Genomic DNA, 18,827 nt, shown 5'->3' with positions numbered 1-18,827 from the left:
TTCATTTTGTGGCAAAAGAATTTTCCCACACTTCCAAATTTACTCACGGTAAAATAAAAAGAAATAGGGTGACGAATGAATGTCTGCTGAATGAAAATGCCTCAATACAAAAGTGAATGACCAGTACAAAAGCAGTGGTTTGTGCAGATAGTGAGAATGAATGAGAAACCAATTGGAAAACAAATACAGGCTTTCCTTGCCTTATGTGAACTGATTTCATGTGAGTAATAATGTTCCTTTTCATTTTGGATAAAGAATTCACTATATGCAAACAACAACAACAAAACAACAAAAAACCAAAACAAACCATCCTCTTATGCTATATGTGCCAGCCTAGCAAATCTCCACCAAAGGTCTGGAAATATGTCAAGACTATTTCCTGCCAACATTTTTCTGCTCTCACTCACACATTTACCATCATGTTGTACATCTTGTCTCCAACTTACTTTCATACCTGCAATAGCCATTACTGTTACTATGGGGTCAAAATGGTCATCAGCATTTTGCCCAACCTCTTTATCCAAAATGAAAAGGACCTACTAATAGAAATAAAGTTGGAGCTATTATGTTGTACTGAAGCTGGTAAAGGACCCTCACCCTGAGGAACTTTTAACCTGGGTGAAATGTTGATGAAGATTCTCAGTCATCCAGGTGGAATTATCTGGAGATAGAGTCATGGCAACTGGACTTCTTTTCTTTTGGATTGATATGTTTCACTGCTTGTCCAAGAAGCTGCTTGGACAAGCAGCGAAATATATCAAACCAAAAGAAAAGAAGTCCAGTTGTCATGACTCAACCTCTAGATAACCTGGGCAAATCTACTGCACACAACATAAGAATGCTAATAAAATTGGTAGTGCCATGATGGAGCTCACCTCCTTGTCTGCCATGATAACCATACACATTAGAAATCCAGCTGTAGAAAATACATAAAATTTATGCTGTCAATGTGAACAAAAAGAAGAGATTTTTTACCATGCTTGGTGGATGTGTAAAAAAGCCAGAAAGTTTTGGATTCAAATACATACACTAATTCAGAAGATTTTACAGATTAATATACAATTGAAACCAGAGGTTTTTCTTTTGGGACTGACTGATAAACAGTTGGAAAAAAGTCATGGAACTTTATTTTTATACATGATAATTGCAGTGAGAATATTATACGCACAAAGGTGGAAAGATCTGATATTACCCACAATGAAGGAATGGATAGTGAAGATGATGGAAATTGGAGAGATGGCCAGATTGACATCATTGATCAGAGAAAAGACATTATCTAAGTTTATAGTTGACTGAAACCCCTTATAGACTTTTTGCGTGAAACAGAAAAAGATGAACTTATGACTTATGGTTTTGATGATTAAAAAATAGATTATAAAAAAAAATGAAAATCATGATGTAACCATAGAGTAAGAGGTAAATTTACATTAATACTGCACTTTTGGCTTTGTTCTCCCTCTTTCTTTTTTTCCTTCTTTCTTTTCTTCATTCTATATATTAGTACCTGTTAGTTTTTATCTTTCTTTATAAAAATTTTAATAAAGGGGTGTGTGTGTGTGTACACACATACACACACATAAATCCAGCTGTCGAAAAGATGGAGAAAATGCTTTCACACAGAACATGAGACAAGGGAGAAAACATGTTGAGTAATGTGGTGATTAACAAGGCTCTAAAAACTGATTAGCACATTTGTCAATGTATCTATGTATGGTATTGACACCATACCTCACAACTACCTTTTTTCCACTAGTTCAATGTCTCACTTTCTAAGAGTTTGGCGAATGTAACCCTAGCATAAAATAAGGGAAGTATACGAAGACAGAGAGGATGGGGTGAGAAGTTAAAAACCAAGAAAGTCCTGGCTGTATATTCCTCAAAGAGAGGTGATAAATAAAGTTAAGGAATAATAGGCAATGTATGATGCACCGTATGGATGTGATAGAAGCAAGGAGAGAAAGATATGGGGTGGTATAGTGAATATTAGTGTAAACTAGATTTCATTATTTTGGGGTTTTTGCTTACTAGTTCTCACTCTCTGAGCTTTGCAAAAGGTTGCTTCCCCCAAAAAGGATTATGTATATGTCTCTCTGTAAGTAAACCTGGACATGTGCTGGTTAGGAAGGAATACTAACAGACTCAGTGCAAAAAGTCTCCAAGCTTTTCCAACATATCACTGAGCATCTAAAATATCAAGAGTTGCTGGAGGTCTTATTTCCCTGATCTCCAACTTTGGTTGGAGATAGTGTGTAAAAAGCAGAGAAACACTGAATGTTGTATCCTGCTGATTAGATAGCAAGCAAGCACAAGTCTTCTCGTTCCATTTCTCGTGGAAAGATATGAAACAGTGGTAGATTTCCATTTAGTGTTTTTATCAGAGGCATGCAAAATGCTTTGAGTGAAATTTTCTTGAAACAACTGCAAGAGACTGTTGTTCTGATCTTTTTGGAAGTACTTTGAAATTCAAAGCCGAGTGTAATTCAGTAATATTTTAGGGCTGCAGGTTCCACACTCCTGGCTTAAGATATGATGGTCCCTGGTTATGCAAAACTTTAAAGATTAAAATTAGCATTATAAAAGATAAAAATTATATACTCAAGAATTAGTTGCTTTATAAGTCAGTATTTAATATACTAATTAGAGTAGTGATCAGACTATTTCCTTTAAATGTAGTCTATATTTACTCAACTATAGGATAGCTTATATAATTAAACAAAGATCAATTTCCATAATATGTGCACAAGAGCAGCCTACAAAAATATATCTGCATGTACATGTGGATATTGTGTGATTACAAACATGGAACTTTAGAATTATTTGTATATCATACACTATTTTTATTCCTTTTTAATGAGGCAATTTAAAGACCATCAAATGTATTATGGCAGAACAAGCTCTCCAGATGTTTTGGACTTCGGAAGAGACTCCTATAGTATGTTCATATTAGTTGACAGGAGCTGAAATTCAAAACTTCTGGACTACAGTGGTTAAGATGTTGGACCAGACTCCTGGGTTCAAGTCCACATTCTACCACAAAATTCACTGGATGATTTGGGAGCAGTCTCTCTAAGCTCATCCTACTTCACCGTGTTGTTGAAAGAAGGATAAAATAATGGGAGACTTCCCTCCCACCACCATCCAAGCCATCTTTCTCAGAGAAAAAGGCAAGGCATCAATGCAAAATATGAAACAAAATACAGTAAAAACACCTGTTCTAAGCTTTTGTGATCTGGACTCTAATAAAGTGGACTCCAACATACAAGAGATTCATAAGCATGCTGGTCTCTGAGGTGCTATAACATTCTGCTTTTTTGAGCCAACTCTTTGCAAATTATTATATAAATGTAGAATCCATAACAGTACCCACATGTGGCCACCTGCACAGTACAGTTATCATTTACTTTAGTACTGGCTACGCCAGTAATTTTCAGATTTTTTCTTCTTCATTAGCTCAAATGGGCATTCTGGGGTTAATGTTGCTAGTGCATTCATCAAAAGCAAGGCCAGAACCCAGTTCCAGTCATGGAAAGCTAATATTATACAGTGACCAGAAGGAGTCAGCATCCTCACTAACTCTATCTGAAACCGCTGGGAGGGCTACACTTAGGATCTTCCTCATCCCCTTTTACTCACTGCCATGCTCAAGAACGAGCTCTTCTCCCTGACGCTTTCCAGCTACATGGGACTTCTCCTCCATTACCCAAGCCTGCGTGCTCATTATTGTTAGGGATGATGAAAGACCTCTGCCACATTTGGAGAGCACACAATGGAGAGATGCCACCCACCGCCTAGCGACCCACCGAGAAGCACAGGCTTTTACCTTCTCCTCTCCACCCACGTTTCTTACCCGAAACTTCCTTGCCTGCCTGCTCGAGCATCCAACTCGAAGGGCCACCCTAACACGGGAGGCTACCTCTCAGCAATGCGGCAATAGCCACAGACAGAAGCTCACCTCATTGTTGAGGTTCAAAACCTGCGCCATCACAGCCGCTCGAGGCCCCTCACCACCACGAAAGCTCCCCCGGAGGCGTCTTCTTACCTCCGCACGCTTCCTCCTAGCACCGCAAACGAAACAGCGCGCATGCGCCACTCTCACCCGTTCGGCTTCCGGGTGACGCTCTCGCTTTCTCTTTATGGTTACAACGAAAGTAATGTGACTGTGTTAAGAGGACCAGGCCGGAGGATTGAATGGAGGGTGTATCAGAAATAATTGTTATATTAAAAATCATGATTTAAGGTAGTGGGTATTGGAATCAAACCATGATTAGCTGAACCACGATTTACTCAACTTACGTGTCTGAGATCTCACTAGCCCATCCCATTTTAGTCTGCTATGGGAATGCAGTTTGAGGCATTCCCTAGATAGGTTTACTCAGGAGTAAATCCAATTTGAACTCAGTTGATTTACCCAGTTAAGTGGACACAACATTGCCCACTTAACGGTGCAATCGAACCTCTGTAAGTGGCCCTGAGTTCTTTTTGGTTTATTCCAAGCAAGATGAAATAACTGGATTACACTGAGCAAGACACTCTTGAGAAATAAAAATACTTTTTCTTGTAAATAATGAAAGGCCAAGGTTACTGGGGTTTTGTTTCTAACCCTAATGATACGAAACAGTTTAGACTGGTTTTTTTTTTTCTTCACTATTTAAAAATTCTTCAGAATATGGAATTTATGTCACAAAACATGACTATTTTTGTTTTGTCTACCAAAAGGGTCAATCATTCTCCGAGGGATAGCTATCCCAAGTTGGATTGGGCTGACAAAGGCTTCTTCTTCAGGTTTTAAATGAAATCAATGTACAGAACTTGATTTGTATGCACTTCTGTTCTAGCATTATGTTTTTGACCTGCATATGAAAACTGGAAATTTGGCATTTGTTCTGTATGCTCACTTTATTATCGTTCATTTCACTACTCTTCCTTTTCCTACCAACCTATAATTTCTCTACTTTAAGAAAAGTGGATAGAATGCTGGTCTTGCCTCACTATTAAAATCAGGAATAGAAAATGATAATAGTAACAAAGGAAGATAAAAAGAATTTACTAAAAGGCATTGTAGAAGAATGTTATAGGCATGGAGCTCTTGACAAAACATAAAATAACTAGTGATATTGCTCTACTACAAAATCCTTAACAGAAAATGAGCAGGATAAAGAAAGAGTTTTATGTAAAGTTATATTTATCCTGCCTAAAGGTCCTTAAAGTAGTGTGCAAATTGTTTTTTGTTTGTTTGTTTAACCCAAACAGTGAACCCCAATTACTTCCATTATGGAACCCAAGATGTCATGCAAGGATTTTCATGTATATTCCCCTAGTATCTGCCTCACAAGGTTCCTGTATCCTTAGAGAATGCTCTAAGGCCCTAATTAAACCAGTATCTAAAATGTTAAGGCATAAATATATCAGCCAAATATAGTAAACATGTTAAATCATAAATATAACAATTATGACACCAAGGAAATGTGTCTAGAAGATATTATTAACAAGTGTCTAATGCAGGCCTTTTTACCAGAATTTAATGGTATTTCTGACTCACACTATACCATTTGTTCTGACTCAAAATATTTTAGCTATTATATAGGTCCTAAACACTATCACAATTAGGTAACAGTAGTTTTTATCTTGGGTTCATTTCAGTCTTCCTGTCAGTGCTAAAACAACTAATTCCAGTAGAGGAGAGATTTTAGTGACTTGCATTAGGATAGCTCATTCTGTATTTTTGAAAGTCATACATTAAGCACAGAAACTCGTTACTTTCTGAATCCTTTTCCATTTTGTGTATTGGTAATATAGGGATAGCAACATACTGTACTTTATCAACTGTAATTTTTTCTTTGTCTCTAGAAATGCTGCAATTCTCTTTCCTCATTTTCATGCAATGCCTCTTCTATACTGAGTGTGTTCTAGATGTAGCTCTGTTAATTATCTAGATGCCTATTATGACAAATAGAACACATGGAGGATAAAATAATGTATGTTGCAGAAACCATGTGTGTTCATGTTCAGTGCATCTTTGTGTGATCACTGTGTCAATGAATATAGTGGAGTGTCCCAATACACAATATTTTAATTTGCCCTGTAGGGCAAATTAGTGATAGTAATTCACTTACATAAGAGAAAGTAAGGAGGATACAGTTAGGGTAACAGCTAAACCAAAAATAAGAATCCTCTGGTCCTCAAAAGAGTGAGGAACTATTATGTTCAGACCACCTGTTATGTTCAGGCTACTTGGATAAAATTAGGAGACCATAGTCCCCACTCTTTTGCAGTGCTGCTATGACTGCAACTATTAAAAAAAACCTCTAGGCCATCATCAGGAGTCAAGACTGACTCAAAGGCACCAAAAATCTCCTATTCTAGTTTCTCTCTTTTTCTTTTATCGTATTAAAGTACAGTATGATGAAGTGTTGGGAAACCGGCTTTAGATCTGATCCATACTAATTTATGCCATTTTAAATCCTTCACTTTTATAGCATTTGCTGGTATGTTATTCTATCTTTTTCATTCTTTTAGAAACATGCAATGTTTTATGGATCAGTTCTGAAAATGTATGTACGAACATTTCCATTATGAAGTCTTTGGTATCAAATGCTATGATCCAATGCAGAATGTGTAAGCATTTAAATTGAGACTTTAAATAAATGTACATTAACGAATTAATAATCCCTATAATTTACTTTTTAAAATAATCAGGCTATCTCGTGACCAACTATGCACATTTAATGAGTAATGTTCCCTCGGTGGCATTGTTGTTTAGGGTAATTAGTCAAATATTTCTGTGTTGGATTGTAGATTAATGTTTTACAAACCTTTGGGTGGCACTGTTGTTTAGGAATTGCATTATTTTGAATTATATATATTGATTTTCTCTTATTTTTTTAGAATTTATGGTTTAACATTTGAATGTGTATTTTTCTGGAATGAAGGCTTGAGTGTCAAGCATAACAATAGTTTATTTAACAACATCTTCGTATTGGCTAGATGGATGCCTCAGGGAGGTTCACCTGCAGGAAATTATGATAATTGATAATTGCCATCTCATATTATTAATTCCTAATCCTTGGTATTAAGCATACTGTCTTACAAACCAAATGTTGCTGTTACCTTTACAGTAGTAACTACAGTATTAGTATAGTTACCTTCCATGTTTCATCTCTACTTTTGAACATTCATATATACAAACTGTGTTTGCAACATCCTGTGGCAATTATACTTTCTAACTGGTGACCACAGCTTCTTTGCAAACGTACTGAGCTTAAATACCTTACACTGTGATTTTAATTGCATTGCATAATTGGTGTCTCTTATGTTGAGGCTACATAAGATTTTTTTTTTTTAAACAAAAGCTTCTAGGTTAAATTCATCTTCTGTATTAAGTGTTCAGCTGATAAATTAAATGTGCCTTCCTCCTCTGGGCTTGTTGTAAGAGTTGACAGAGTTTAATCTTTCAACTTTTTTTAAAAAAGTATTTTACAGATGAAATTCCTGCTGCACAAACAGGGCAGATGTTGTGAAAGCAATGTCAGTGTTACTGTTTTCTTATTTTCTTTACAACCACACCCTGAGTTAAAGTCTAGAGTAGAAAAAAAAATATCTGTGAAATGCATTTTACTGTTTCTGTGGTAGTGCAGCACATTGATTTTTTAAGATAAGTTGTAAGTAGATGAAAATATACACCAGGTTTCTTTAGCAACTTACCCTAAACCTTTGTATGCAATTTCCTTTCATATGCTCTCAGTGTAAATTCTCCTAATTAATTCAAATCTTTTGATGCAGTTTTTGTGTTAATTTTTCCTGATAGATGCTTTTAACCTAATTTTTTTTTCATACATATTTTAAAAACCAACAACAGACCTAATGGGATTATTTTCAGTGCTGGAGTCTTTGTCACAACATAATTAGTTTAGCAAATGCCACAGATCTGCTCTCATAAAACTCTATGGAGACTTTCTTTAAATCCATAGAGGAAGGGTAAGACATTGAGGGGTCTGAAACCCAGGTTGAATTATATACTACCATCAAATGCTAATAGAAGTTCCAGTGATTTTTTTCATGCTAGATCATATTAGGCATTCCACTTAACTGGTAAAGAATTATTTTCCTTTGTTATTATTTGCATATGAAAATACAACTAAAATCAGATATATAGGCTGTGATCAATATTCTGTCATATGACATAAGTATATAATATTGTAAAAATATGGCAATCTTACTGCCTATTTATATGCATTTTTACCTGGATATCCAGCCAAATTCATCACGACTTACTTCCAATAAAGTGTGTACAAGATCATAGCCTAAAAGCTGTATTCTGAGTTAAATTTAAAAGAAAAGCAACATGTTTGTGTTTCTTAAAGCTTCACCAAAGTTTTGAAATATAGTATAATTTGCAGGGCAATGGGGAGAGAAGGTGTCAGAGATTCTCCCAGGGCATGGCAATAAATTTCCATCTAGAAACTGAAATAATACTCAGGAGCTAATGGTAGAAGAGTCGAAGACAAGGCTCAGATATTTATATTGCTTTTATTGCACATACAAGAAGCAAAGGAGGTCAGCTACTGCAAACAAGCAAGCTATTTATAATAGCCCCTGGATTTAAATCTAAATAATCCTTTTGTTTTTCCAGTAGCTAATGAAGCTACTTGATTACTAACATAAAGATTTGTATCCAGTAAAGGGACACAAGAACATATTTATCCAACAGTATCAAATATACCTTTCAGGAACAAGAATTTTCTTGCAATCAGTATAAAAACTACAGCACGTTTTGTGTGCATCTATGTTTTATATTCTGTTTTTAGAATGCCACTGAAATATGGAAACATTTGCATCTCTCCTGTCCAAAAAAGAAGAAGAAAAGCAGCTGGTATATTGAAGAAGAAAGGTTAATATAAATCTATAAAAGCTGTATAGGATGATCTATTTTAATGAAACCTCTGTATCATAAAGATTTGAACTAATTCCCCTTTAAATACTTTCAGTACTGAAGGCATCAGCTGGCCTCTCCTATTTTTGAAAAAATGTATAATAAACTATCTCAAATCAAAAAGCAGTCAGATGAATGGCTGATTTGTGAGTCCTCCAGGACAAAACTTCTGAAAATGGACATCCAAACATGACAAATGCCATACAATGGAGCAACAAATATTGTACAATAGAAAAACAGGCCATTTACATCTTGAGTTGTCAAACAGACATGAGAAAAAAAGGAGGAATGTCAGGCAGCCACCATATTATTAATGTAGAAACAAAACATACAGGTAGTCCTCACTTAGCGAACACAATTGGGACCGGCAACTCCATCGCTAAGTGCCATAGTCACTAACATCACATGACCATGACAGACTTAAGATGTCACTTCTCATTTGGTTGTTAAGCGAGTCATTGTGGATTGTTAAGCAAGACATCATGTGACTGCAACTTGCAACTTTACTGCTGGCTTCTACATTGACTGTGCTTCTTGGAAGTCAGCTGTGAAATGTGCAAAAGGCAATCATATGACCACAAGACACTGTGATAGTTGTAAATGCGAGGACTGGTCATAAAGTTACTTTTTCAGCACCGTTGTAAGTTTGAACGATCATTAAATAGGGCAGTCATTAAGTGAGGTCTACCTGTAAAAAGTATGGGCAAGCAATTCTTATTAATCCCTTAAAGATGTATATTTTTGTTGTCAAAGAGCCCAAATGACGAACTGCATATTTTTATTACTATCACCCTCTTGCAGCATTCTTCAAATATACAAGGGCTAAAACTGGGCCTGCCCCTATTTCCTTGTATGTATTGACCCTGTTCCCTTAGACCAGTGTATTTATTTATTTATTTATTTTTCAAATTTGTCACTGCCCATCTCACTGCAGAGTTACATGGCTGGCTGGGGAATTCTGGGAGTTGAAGTCCACACATCTTCAAGTGGCCAAGGTTGAAAAATGCTACCTTAGACTGTTGAACTTACTGCTGTGTTGAGCAGTAAGGTCTATTTCTATTCACATTCAGCTGGAAATGAAATATAATTCTCCCTACAACTGGGTAAATTTTTTTTTTTAAACTTGACCTTGCATTGTATTGAGAGAGCACCATGTGGAGAATGGCTGTCTTAAAGTATTAAGGTATATTGTTTGGATGGACCACGTGTATTCATTTTCACATCATCCCAATGATTAAGTATTTGCCATATAATCTTGTTACTTTTAGAGTCAGAGCTCTCTACAAACACTTTTATACCCAGTCTTTCATTTACATAGAAAAATGTAAATTGATGAGATCTGGACTTTTGTTTTTATTAACATTGGCCTGAAATAATGTAAACTCTCTCATAATATTTTCAGCTTCATTGATATCTGTATATTCTGCAAAGCTACAGTAGAGTTTTTTTTACCATGTTTGATTTACTAAATCAAAATATCACACTTTGTTTTTAGCTCCAGAAGACTTTAACTTTACATATTAGTTTCAATACCTCTGTAAACAACAGGGAGACATAAATAGAAATAGTATTCTGTATCCTCTGTAGGTTAGACCATTTCTATTTTAATGAGGGATAATATCCCTTTACAAACTGTATTTTAACTTCTGACATCTTGACCCATTTCAAATATTGATCATGAAGTCATGTATGAGGATTTTGTATAATCTGTATTTCAAAGTAAATTGACCTGATCTGTATTTCCTTGAATGATCTGTTGATCAAAATATGCTTGTCCTTTGGATTTTGCACTTCTTTGAACTTTGCAATGCAAATCTCAGCTGAATATCTATCTGTCAAAACGCCTATAAACTTATACTTTAGAAACACATCATTTAAGATAAAATACTTTAGATATATTTACTACATTTTTATTCTATGTTTATTTTTGGTCAACTCAAGGTGGAGTACATGTTCCTGCTTTCTATTTTCCCCACAACAACCCTAGGAGGTAGGTTGGGCTGAATAAGGGTGACTGGCCCCAGCTAGCTTTCATGCCTAAATACCAGTGTTGAGAGAAAATACATTTAGAAATTATGTTTTTGGCAAAGATACTTACTTACTTATTTACTTACTTACTTACTTACTTATTGGTACCTCAAGTCAGTCTTGACTCCTGATGACTGCCTGAAGAAGTCCCTGCAGTTGTCTTGGCAAGATTTCAGAAGTGGTTTGTCATTGCCTCCTTCCTAGGGCTGAGAGAGAGTGACTGGGCCAAAGTCACCCAGCTGGCTTTGGGACTAGAACTCATAGTCTTTCAGTTTCTAGCCTGATGCCTTAACCACCACACCAAAGATAGATAGATAGATAGATAGATAGATAGATAGATAGATAGATAGATAGATAATATTTGAATCCAGATCTTTGGGATCTGTAGGTTAATTCAGAAGTTGGATGGGGTAGATTGGTGTGAACGAACACAAAAACTGACCAGGATCAGATATAGATCACATAGAGACTGATTTATCCATCTCTAATTCTTAGACAGCTTAAACCTGTTTTTCTCTTTTGCTTGATCTAGGACATGATTAAGGTTTGAATGTTGTATAGTTGCCATGAGCAACAAGGTCTGTTTCTAACAAGAGATTGCCAAGTCTTAAAGCCTGCCTAGAAAATGTCCATTATTGAGTTTGTGCTTATTCATCAGTATGTGAATAAGAACTCTGCACAGAGAAGTGATGACATGTTTATAGGTGGTTAATTCTAAGAAGATTATTTTTGTCCTACTAGATTTATATGTTAAATATTGTGGAAAGCATCCTGAGAACTTGAAAATTAATTCAGATTGGAGAATTTGTATTTTGTTGGATGTCCAAGGTATGGAAAGGACAGCATCATTTTTCATCTTTTTCAAAGATGATAAATCAAAATCTCACCAGTAATAGGCCTATTAATTTATTGGACATTAGCTTTACTCTAAATTTCTGTTGAATATATTCAGTAGTGTGAAACCAATTAGATAATTGGTACTTAATTATTGATAATCTTGGAATATGATGTATTTACAAATTCAGCATAATAGATTGCAACATTCTAAGACCAAACTCAGATCATGGACTATTTATTTTATTTACTCATCATTTTTCATCATTTGGCTTAGAAAAATGACTTCATGATAGAATACATCATAAGCCACAAATACTTATAAGATAGCTCTGACTCTAATCACAATGCTTTGCAAACTCTGTTCATGCATTCTCCAAAATATGAAAAATCTCAAACTGGTGATGTGGAATATGTGGTCAAGAAAACTGCAATGCAAAAACTTGCCAGAATTTCAAAGAGGAAAAGATCTAAGGGGATTTCAGAACAAGTTATCATATAGCTAACGAAAGATGGAGTTTGAAAACCTTGGGCAACAAGAACTTTCAGTGAATGTACACAAACTTCCAGCTTCAAGCAGTAAAGGACAAGGAAAAGTACCAGTCAATGTGAACAAACAGAGGAAAAGAAAAAGAAAAGAAAAATGAGAGAAGTTTCTAAGAAAATCAGAGTAATCACAGGAAAATTTATAACTAAAGCAGGAATACTCAAGCATATCTGCAGAAGAGATCTAACAGAGGTAAATGAGGTTAAAGAAAAGTGAAAAGTATATATTAAAAGCTCTTACAAATGGGACTATAGAGGGACCAAAACGTTTTCAGACAGAAAATATGATATGGAAGCTTTGCCAGTAAAAAGTGAGGGCCAGTGAACAGTAGATCAGGTGCCAAATAGAAAAGACCAAGCACAGATGAAATACCTATTAAACTATTAAAGGAGCAGGAGAAGAGGCAGTTAGAGTATTAGCAGTGCTATATCAACAAATATTGAATAAGAATAAGGTGGTCTATAGATTGGAAAATTGGGTGTGCGTGTCTGTGTGTCACACACACACATATTGAGGAAGGGAGATCCAAGAGAATCTGCAATTCTGAATCATTACACTTATTCCTCATACAATCAAAGTTTTAATTAATTTAATTGACCATTACAAAGAATAGAGCCATAAACAGAAAGAAAATTCCAAATGAATAAGAAAGTTTCATAAGAGGCATAGAGATGATACTAACAGCTAACATAAGATGGACCATGGAGAAAGAGTATACAACAAGGAGGTATATTTTTGCTTTACTGACCATAGCAAGGCTCTTGGTTGTGTATATCATGGCAACATATAGAATGTATTGAGTTTATTGTGTGTGTCAGAACCCATGATTATTCTTCTGAAGAATCTTTTCAATGAACTGTAAAACTGAGTTTGGAGAAACAGATGGTTCAGAATATCAAAAGGTATGAGTCAAGTCTAATTGTACAGTGAATAAAAGAATTGCAGGACCAGTAGAGATGACAACTGGAATCACAATAGGAAGCCAAGACACTCTCCATTTGTGATAGGAAGACATCACTGCTTTGTTAGCTGAAAAGAAGGGGGATTTAGAAGCGCTCATTACTAAAGGGAAAATGGAAAGTGAAAAATCTGGGATAATGTTAAATAGTAAGAAAGAGGCAATGCTGACCAAGTACATTTACAGTTTATAGGGAAAAAAATGAAGGTAATGGATGGTGTTGTTTTCTGGACTAATAATAAAAGATAAATGTGACTTTAGTGGTAGATCTTTATTTGCTTACCAGCAACCTTCTAATCTCAAACATTTACTAATCAGCAAAATACTATGCCACAATGCCACAGGTACATGAGCAAAATCCTGCATGCTTTCCTCTGACAACATTACTTAAAGACCTAATATTCTGACCTCACAGATTCAAGGGAACATAAGAGTGGCTTATCCCTCAGGGTGGCAGGTGCCATCATCTGTCAGCAGTCTGTCGCCATAATTTATATTAGCCAAACCAGTCAATCTCTATGTAACAGAAGAAATGGACAAAAGTCTGAGAACAGAAATGGCCCAAGCCAACAACTTTTAGGGAAACACATCAAAATCCCAAGATATTCTGTCTGCTCTGAAAGTGGTGATATTTGAGAAAAGGAATTATGAAGACTGATTAGACTGTGAAGAAGCTGAGATAAAATTCATTGGAAAACTCAACATCATTTCGCACAGATTAAATATAGACCTCAAGCTTATCAAATTACATGTGGCTACTCCCTATTCAGTACAAGAATATCTGTGCGTCACACCTCATTGACGCTTTATGCAGTGCTGTCCCTCAGCTTTTCATTAACCTTTTCCGACTTCCCTTCTCTCTCCTTTCCTCTCCCTCCCAACAATAATCTACTTTCTCAGAATAACTCATGTGTAATTAATTCATTCGTCTTAGACATGCCACAGAACTTGTGGCTTTTTAAAATTGCAATAGACTTACATGGCTACTCACCAGAAACATTAAAAAAGTTGCTTATTTATAGCATTATCCATGTAATTCTATCTTCCATCTTCAAGATAATTTTATATAACTTATCCTGACCTTTCCTTAACATTCTGTTTTTCCCTTTTCCCACCCTCACTACTGTGTGTATATAAAATGTCCCTATGTTAATACTTCATACATATGTCCTTTCTGTTAAGGTTAATGTCACAATTACTGTAGAAATAACAAGATTCCCCATGCATATTGCATATGTTACAATGGAAGATATATTTTACATTTTTATACAAACAATGAACAGGTATGTTTAGCTGCAGATGTTTTAATACCTGAGCACTGTGCCAAATACTTACAAGTCAGAGGGAAAATAAAGAATGAGTCTGATTGAAGCAAATTAATACCAAGTACATACTTCAATTTGAAGAACTGGGATGTGTCCTCAAGTGGTTGATAGTGGGATGGCCTGCTGGTATGCAGGTTAGCTGTGATAAAAGTGGAATATACAGAGATGAAAAAGTAGTCACAAACCATAAGCAGCATTGTCAGCAGGATGTGGTAAACTGTTGGGGGAGAAATTAATTCTACAAAATACCACAGAAATCCAAAGATGGCACTGTGACAGGGTGAGCATGGACTACATTAAAATCCAGCCCCATTCCCCTGGCTGCTGGCAATGGTGCAGTTATAGGGCCAAGAGGAAATACTTTGTATGGACTTATGACCAGGCAGTCATAGGTAAAGTTGCAGCAATTCTACTTACTAAGGCACCACAAGGCATAAAGCAATGACAAGTGACTTCTTCACATCTGCCAAGAAAATTCCTGGAAAAAAGCTCAATCAAAATGTTCTCTTGTTGAAGAATGAGACCACCAGGTCTGGAGGTAACTATTTGGCTACTGGAAAACAGCAAAGAGCTTTATCCAATAGGTCTAGGTAGTATGACATGACCAGATCAAACCCTTCAGCAAATCCAGTTGCTGATGTATCCAGAACAAAAAGAAACACTTGGAGTTCACTGAAAATACTTAGAATGGGAACATGGAACATCTGCAGTATGAACCAAGGAAAGCTGGATATTGTTAAAGCAGAAATGACATGACAAAAATTCTAGGAGTGAGTGAATGAATGCTAAAGAAGAGGTTGATGGATTCTATGAAAGATTACAGCAAGCAATAAGTCAAAAACCAAAGATATGTTCTAATAATTATTGGCAACTTTAATGCAAACATTGGAGAGGAATCTGTACTGAAAATGGAAAATTTGAACTAGAAACCCACAATGATGCAGGACAATGATTGATAGATTACTGCATAGGAAATGGGCTATGCATCGCTAACACATTATGTCAGTACAAAAGTTGGCTCTACACTTGGACATCTCCAAATGAGAAACATTGTATTCAAATATATTACATCTTATGTAGGGACAGATGGAAAAGCTCTATGCTGAATTGCAAAACACTGCCAGGTGCTGACTACAGATCAGACTTTCAGCTACTAATCACAGAAATACACATCAGACTGAAAAAGACTAGAAAAAATCCAAACCCAGTGAGATATAACCTAGAATCTTTTTGAAAAGAATATAATATTGAGATTAGAAACACAGTCATAGACCTGGACCTAGTGGACAGAGAGCCTGGGGAACTGCAGGAAGAAGTTATATGATTGTAAAAGAGAAAGACAGAAAGGACATAAAGTAACAAGGGCCAGAAGAAAATGAAGAACACACTGGCTGTCAAAGAAGCCCATAGAAATAGCTAAGGAAAGAAGGCTGGCAAAAGCCAGAGGAGATCTAGAGAAAATTAGAGAATATGACACATGTTCGCCAAAAGAGGAAAGAAGAGATTGTCAGGGAAAAAACCACATTAAGCACGGGAGGCAGACACACCATAAAATAAGTCACTTCAAAGTTCTAAAAGCTTTATTAAATGTTAGTCCAATAAGCAAGTAAAGTTCAACCGATAGCATACTTGGTACTCACTTAGATCCACACCTCAATGTGGACCACCCACTTAGATTCACATTGCAATGCCGTCCATCACGAGCAAGCAGTCAGGTAAGACAGCTTAGCCATGTGGCACCAACCCCCTCAGATGCAATCCTTTTTATCCTCAAAAACCACAAACCACAGACATGACTCCTAGGTTTAGCAACTGATTTGTAATGTCCTTGGTGCTAATTTTACCATACCTTCCTGTTCTATTCATCTCTGTCACGTCTATTCCCATCAGCAAGTTGCTTAGTCTTGCATCTGACTTTTCCTGTCATTGCCCTACAGGTCACAATTTAGCTAAATTGGCTTTATTAAATGCAATCAAAACTAACATTAAAACATATAGAAGGCTACTAAAAATTTTCCTCTCACAAGATAAACAGGTATATCTGAACTCAGAGTATAGAAAATAGGAGAAAATAACAGAATGGGAAAAACAAGGGAACTATTTAAGAAAATCATTCAATTGCAAAAGGCAGCTTTACTTGGAACAGCTTACATCCTGTGACAATACCTTTAACACCATCAAACAACATCTGCCTATCCCAGGTCCTTGGGAAGGACTCAACAGGTAGATAAAAATGCCAAATCCAATCTAAACATCTGGCTGACTGTGCGACCAACAACAATAATAAAAATTAAATTTATATGTCACACAACTCCCAGTGACTCTTCTGGGAAGTTGTTGTGCCATACTTACCAGATAAACTCGATACTTCACTCAATCTATTCTAAGTACTGATGGACAAACTGCTATTCTCACTTATGACTGAAATAGTCAAATGTTTTGGATTAATTGATCTTCAACTATTTCATTTAAATTTTGCGTCTTCCGAGAATTGCACTGTTTCTTGGGAAAGGAGTTTGCATGCCATGAAATTCTGAATGAGCTAAAGGGTTACTATGTGAGAGAGCGGTAAGTATGCAGGGATAGCATTTCTTCATTAAATTAGCTGCCTTCCCATTTATATGCTCACTGGCCTCTAAGGGTGTTAACAAGTTAAATGAGCAAAAAGCCATCTTTATTTGCAAATGGTTCTCTGAATTTTCTCTTTCCATTCCTCTATCATTGAAAACTCTAAGTGATATCCTTCTGCTGTTGGTGCCAAGTTAATCGAAATTTCATTTCTATAATAAAAGCCCACCACTAGAGCAGTCAGCTGGGAAGCCAAATGCATAATTAAATATTTAAGGCATATTTCTTTCCAGCCCTCCTGTGAATATATCAAAATTCTTATTTAATACCTCAGCAATTTTACTGATTTTATACATTTGTATCTTTTAATAGTGTTGCAATCTCTCCCCATTTTCACTCATATTAATTACTCTGTATGCAGTAATGAAAGTGTGGGATTGAGTATTCATACCTACATTTACATCTCTAAAATGTTATTCTGGAACATGGCATCAACATGTATTTATTACTGTTTTTATAATATCTCTTTTTAGCATGGCTGGCTGTCACATAGGCATACCGCAAATATAATACAATAATCAAGATTATATATATATAATTAATCAATTAAATCTGGAATATTTGCCTATGATCAGAAGAATAGATACTATACAAATGACTTTGGAGAAATTATGTTTTAAGGAGGATGTCCATAGATAAGATTCCATGTGTGGTCCAATGCCTTATCACTGAAGCAAAAGTTCCAAATAAATTAATGCAGTGATATTGATGAGGCATTCCCCGCCTTTTGAAGGAGGTATGCCTTAAAGATTCATTTATGTGAGCTTAGGCGCAAGGGAAGATCTCACAGAGAACTCTCAATCTTTGGCTGTGTTAAGTTCTGAGACTGTGAAAGTTGAAGTCTAGCACATCCAGAAGGTGCACAGTTTTTTGAATGTTGCCTTTCAATTTATACTAGGGAATTGTGTAAAACTAACAATAGTGCCAGGAATTACTTCGGCTAGAGTAGATGGGGGGAGGATGCCACCATGTGTCTTTATTTTCATTGCCTCCTGACTGACATGATTTAGTGCACAAATATGCCTGTGAGATTCCAGTGGAGTCACCATGCTAAGTATATAGCAATGAATTCCAGAAATAGTGTCTGAAAATCTGTGAATTTATAGCAGCTGTTTTTTATTGCTGCATTTGTTCGCTCTGTCTTTTCCTGTCACTTAGTCAATTCCCTTCTGATCTAAAGTAGGATCTTGATTCATATGGGTTTTTTTTTCAGAGATAAAAACAAAAACAGAATTAAAAGAATTGAGTATTTGAGATATAAAGTTAAATATTGATATACTAATTTTAAAGGATATTTAAATATATAATTTAGAGGAGAAACCGATAGTCAAAGAAATTCTATGTACTAAATAATGGAGTAAGAAGAATAATACCAATATTACATCAGCAAACTGATTGTTATATTCTGTACCATGGAAGGAAACTAGATGACTTCAAAATACTGTGGACTGCCATTCTCACAAATCTATTGGCTGGAGATTATGGGATGTGAACCTCAAAATATCTGGAGGGCATCCTACCCCTGCCCTATTTGTTTTCTGCCAAGGAGAATTTTTTTTAAAAAATTATTCTTCAAAT

The 18,827-nt window shown here is 35.8% G+C and overlaps 1 protein-coding gene across 2 annotated transcripts in view; it reads right to left on the bottom strand.

The window, feature by feature from the left end:
- SRFBP1 (serum response factor binding protein 1) overlaps positions 1-4,082 on the bottom strand; it is a 44,792-nt gene extending 40,710 nt beyond the window's left edge. Inside the window, exon 1 of one of the 2 annotated variants that reach the window (XM_007433843.3) lies at positions 3,953-4,082. In XM_007433843.3, coding sequence (XP_007433905.1) covers positions 3,953-3,982 — 30 coding nt within the window. In that variant the 5' untranslated portion in view covers positions 3,983-4,082. The remainder of the gene's footprint in view (positions 1-3,952) is intronic. The other variant, XM_088129970.1, reaches the window with a different exon arrangement.
- Between the last annotated feature and the right edge of the window lie 14,745 nt (positions 4,083-18,827).

Source organism: Python bivittatus, unplaced genomic scaffold (genome assembly GCF_059951505.1).
Source record: "Python bivittatus isolate LINGU-HERP-01145 unplaced genomic scaffold, Pbiv_v1 ctg000850_np1212, whole genome shotgun sequence".
NCBI lineage: Eukaryota > Metazoa > Chordata > Lepidosauria > Squamata > Pythonidae > Python > Python bivittatus.
The sequence above is the reverse complement of the archived record's forward strand: the minus strand, read 5'-3'. Positions and strand labels throughout refer to the sequence as shown.